General features: G+C 39.5%; 1 protein-coding gene across 3 annotated transcripts in view; it reads left to right on the forward strand.

Annotated features, from left to right (window-relative positions):
• The window catches only part of LOC106965282 (periphilin-1-like), a 21,718-nt gene that overhangs the window by 5,382 nt on the left and 11,760 nt on the right, over nt 1–4,576 (forward strand). For 2 of the 3 annotated variants that reach the window (XM_015061284.1, XM_015061283.1), the window contains exons 5-8: nt 523–584; nt 1,594–1,653; nt 2,104–2,261; nt 4,171–4,253. In XM_015061284.1, coding sequence (XP_014916770.1) covers nt 523–584; nt 1,594–1,653; nt 2,104–2,261; nt 4,171–4,253 — 363 coding nt within the window. The remainder of the gene's footprint in view (nt 1–522; nt 585–1,593; nt 1,654–2,103; nt 2,262–4,170; nt 4,254–4,576) is intronic. The other variant, XM_015061285.1, reaches the window with a different exon arrangement.

Consider the following 4,576-nt stretch of genomic DNA (forward strand, 5'->3'; position numbering starts at 1 on the left):
CCCCCCACCAAAAGGAAGTCAAATGAAAAGAAAAGACCCTGGGTGGAAAAGGGTTTTTTGTTTTTTTTTTTTTTTTTTTTTTTTTTTATGGCATGCTAATAGAACACACACTACTGATTGAATCAAACTTTTTTTTTTCCTTTACTGCATTTCGAGCACATTGTAAAAAAAATTACAGCACTAAAAGGAGGTATAAGTATTAGCTAATCGACTGTGACAAATTTTTATCTAAGAAACCATCAATCGGCAATTAATAACAAGTAAGATAAATGAATGTAGTCGCTGCCATGTCATTAGCTGATTTGCAATTTGGGCTAACAAATAATTGAACTGAATTGAATAATTGAAATAAGTGACTGATGATTGTCGGCCCATTTATTCCTCTCCGTGGAATTTCTTATGTTCTTCACAGATACCCAGGAATTTTTTTCAAACACAATTAAAAATCTAAATTAGCTGCATTTTTCTAGTGGTTATATTTTGTCATATTAAAATGTTTTTGTTTGTTTGTTTGTTTTACAGGAAGCCTCATACCCCCAGCAGAGTTACAGCAGAGATGACTTGAGGCATCAGCTAAGCTCAAGGTAACTTTGTTTTACTCTCCTGGCTAGTACAACCTCCACTGCAGTTATGTTGTATTTCACCAATTTGTCCACTAGATGGCCGGAGACTTCTGTTCTATGGTGATGAACATGAGAAGCATTCATGAGCCCTTTCTTTTCATGTAATAAGCATGGAGCTTATTAATAAATATAGTTGCATCAAGCTTTACTTTTCTTTTGCATTTTTCTTTTAGCATTCCGCTAAACGGAAAGAATATGGTTCTGCTACTTTAAAAATTGGTTCGTAGATAGCTATCGAGATATAAAAAAAAATGTTTACGTATACAGATAAAGTGTTCTTAATTGCAGAACTCAGGAATAGAAATGAAATCCCTCTCAGAGCATCGGAGCGATTCAGCAATTATAACGACTCCATCAACAAACCTCTTTCCTTGCTGCTTGTGCATACCAGCAGCTTCTGGTAGCAGTATAGGAGTCATGCCAGGCCAAAGAAGAGGACAAAGGGCACTAGTGTCTACTCACTTAGCCAAACACCCCTCCACTCACTTCACCCCCACTCCACACTTTGCCCCTCTCTGAGAGGAGAACCAGCTGGACAGCTTCTTCTCCAGGCAAACACACACACGTGTGTGTCTGTGGACTTTTTAAATAAAAATTGATGTATGATTTTGAGGATTAACCTCCTATCTGTCGACTTTGGCCTGCTTAGCTCTCAAAGGCATTTCAATAAGATTTAAACTACATTCATTTTCAACGTTACTGGGAAATTTGATCTGATCTTACCTACAGAGATTCCCAAGGCTTTCAAACAGAGTAACTAGAAATGAAATACTCTTTTTCTGCCATTTAGCAAGAGCAATGTGTTGTCGAACACCACTTGTAGGTGGCAAAATGTGGGTACTATTTAAAAAAAAATTTAAAACGTTTTGGCTAAAATTTTAATCTTAACCCTGAAGGATGAACCTAATTTTACCCAGAATGCTTGTCTTTTCCATTTCTTTTTATTAAAAAAAAATGTCCCTGATTTCAGGAACAGGAGCAGAGGTCATAATCTCCGAAAGAGAGGTCGAGGGAGTGGTCCTCCTCCAAGGTGGGTGTCAGATCAGACATGTCGCTAACTTCACGAGTCGTGAGCAGCAGAGTTCACAAATAGTTGGTTTTGTTAACAGGACTGATAAATTGCTGTTTTTTTTCTACTTGTGAAGGGAAATTACTAATTAGTTTTCAACTTCCCTTTGTTTATGTAATGCCTTGCAAAAGTTTTCAGAACCATGCAGCTCGGGTCGGATGAAACCAAAAATGCATTTTTTTTCTCTCCACATGCACATGTTTTTTTTTTTTTTAGCTCCAAAATCCATGTTGTTCACTTTATTCCTTTCCCTAAAAGCGTCAACGTGATGTGCTTTTCAAGTACACACTAACTTTGATATGTAACATGAATTTACTCTCATTTAATATTTGATATGAAAAAAAAAATGTCCTGAACCTCAGATGTAAATAGGTCAATTTGTCACTGCACTGCTTAATGTTTATGCACTAGGGAGGATTATGAGGACTACAGGTCCTCTAAATCCTTGGTCATCACTCGGGAGCGCTCACCTGGAAGGAGGGAAGGCCATCCGCCCGTCCGATCCGGATCCAGCACCAACAGGAGCTCCTCTCCCGACAGGGACAAAGGCTACACGTACCAGCAAAAGCGTAAGTGCTGCCAGATGAGTGACGCTCCTGAAAACGGTTAGCCCTCAGGTTTGCCCTGATTTGGTTTTCATTAAACAATTTCTCAAATGCCTTAAAGATCACACAGAGTTGGCTTTCTCATTTCATTTACGCCAGAGCAAAACTATCCGGTGAACCGAAACGCGAGTCAAACTGGTGTTAATCCCGATTGAACCCATCGTGAACTCTCTCCTCCGCTGTGTTTCGTCTTCGATTGTAAATTTGTGCTCGGACTCCGGCACTAATGAATTTGACTGCCTGACCCGGTGACCAATGGCTTTTATGACATCTCGTAACAGACTGCCACTTTGAACCATCTGACACTCGGTTATAAGGCACAACCTGAAGGTTTTGACTTAAGACTTAAAGCGCAAGCAGATTACAGAAGGGGCACAGCACGTTAACGCTTTACACGACACGTAACCTGTGAAAAATAATTCTCCTGTTGCAGCTGCAGCAGCAGAACAAAAAAAAACAAAACATTCCCATGTTTCAGAAACGCAACAATTAAAACAAAGGAATTCAGTCATTCCAGATAAGGCATCTGTTTTTAGAGGAGGTGTGTAATGTGAAGGGTCAGGGTGGGCTGTAACATGTTGGGATGTTAATTACATGAACACAACACACACACACACACACACACACACACACACACAAACACAGACTCTGTTAAAGGCTGGGAAAAAGGATACCTTCGGTTTATTGGGGTGGTTTGTCATGGGATGCACAACGTGACCTTTTCCTCACCGAGCGAGCAGTAAACGCGCAGCCTCAACCATGTCTCCGCAATCACTTTCAGTCTGTTATTTTACTTAATTTTGTTTTGGCTTTGGTAGCTGGACTAATAAAATAGGTTAAATAACCTCCACAAAGATTTGTTTACTTCAAAACAGGTGAGAGGACGGCGCATATTTAAATTTGTGGATTTTGGTTCCGTCGTGTGTGAACTAGGAGCAGATATCACTTTACTTGGAAGCAATTTATTGTTTCTGACAAGATTCATTCACAAACAAAGACTGACTGGTAGGTTTTTGTTTTGGAAAAATTTGACCGATTACAGTTGCCACCACCAAACACAAATAACAATTATAATAAAATACTCGGAAATCTTTAACCCGCCCAGTAACAGAGGGTATTGTCTCTATGTCACATCTTCATTATTGGATCTTGAGTTTCTTTGCTTGTTTTTTTTCCTGCCTTAATTTGCGAAGGAACAAAAGTAGCAGCTCAGAGGAATCGGTAACTTTTCACCAAGATGTCGGCGTACAGTTTGTTTGAAGCAAAACTTTGACCTGATCGGGTATTTGTGCCTCTAACTACGCATAGAAAACCTCAACATTACCTCACTCTAATCACAATAAGACACTTTTCGTGGTTTCAAACGATGACAAAACGACCGACGTTTATCTGCGTTCTCTTTTAAGTGAAAGCGGTGTGGACAAACGGGGACAATTTCCAAACGGCTGAATTGCACAAAATCATTTTTCTTTGACTTGGGAGGCCCCCCACAATTAGAGTTAAAAAAAAAAAAAAAACAGATGAGAGACATTTGCAACTTCATCTTCATGCCATGACTTTATTATTGTGGAGGGATAAAGGAGGCATTGTGGGCTAATGTCAAACAATGCAGTTCAAGGAGGGAAGAAAAAGCCATAACGAGCATTGCAGTCCCTATATGAAGAAACATGCTGCGTTTAATGTGACATTCGTTCCAGACGACGACCCACAAAGACTTTCCTCCGGGCTTCGTTTTAATAGGGAGAAGAGTAATTGAGAGAGCGCTGCGGCCACCCTGACTGTAGTCGCCTAATTTTTGTCAGGCCTTTGTGTTTACTGTTGGAATATGAGAGTGATTATGAACTGTAGCCCTTTCATGATTTTGTCTCCATAGACAACAACAAGTCCAACACAGCAAAGAGCTACATTCCCAGCAGCTCTGCAGAGGGCTCCCCTCACCGCTCGCTCTCTGCCAAGGTAAAATATTTGATCTGCACGCATTCTGTACAAGTCTATATGGCGCTGTGCAAAAGTTTTAAGCCACTCTTTAGTTCTTCCGAAGAGTCAGACTCGCATGGTTTCGTTTACCGTGACGTTGATTATTAGTTCTGCCGTTTTTCTGTAGGTTTTCTCGCTGCTTTTTCACTCCTTTTCTGTTATGTGTAACTATGAAAGCATTTTCAGCAGAATGTTGTGGGGAAAATAGATGTCGATCTAAACTTTTTTTTTTTTTTTTTTTTTTTTTTATTGGGGTCCTTTTTTGTTTAAATTAAAAAAAAAAAAAAAATTTTCCTTTTTGA

The sequence above is a fragment of the Poecilia latipinna genome, unplaced genomic scaffold, assembly GCF_001443285.1.
Source record: "Poecilia latipinna isolate Pla-1442-1.1 unplaced genomic scaffold, P_latipinna-1.0 Scaffold1796, whole genome shotgun sequence".
In the NCBI taxonomy this organism is placed as follows: domain Eukaryota; kingdom Metazoa; phylum Chordata; class Actinopteri; order Cyprinodontiformes; family Poeciliidae; genus Poecilia; species Poecilia latipinna.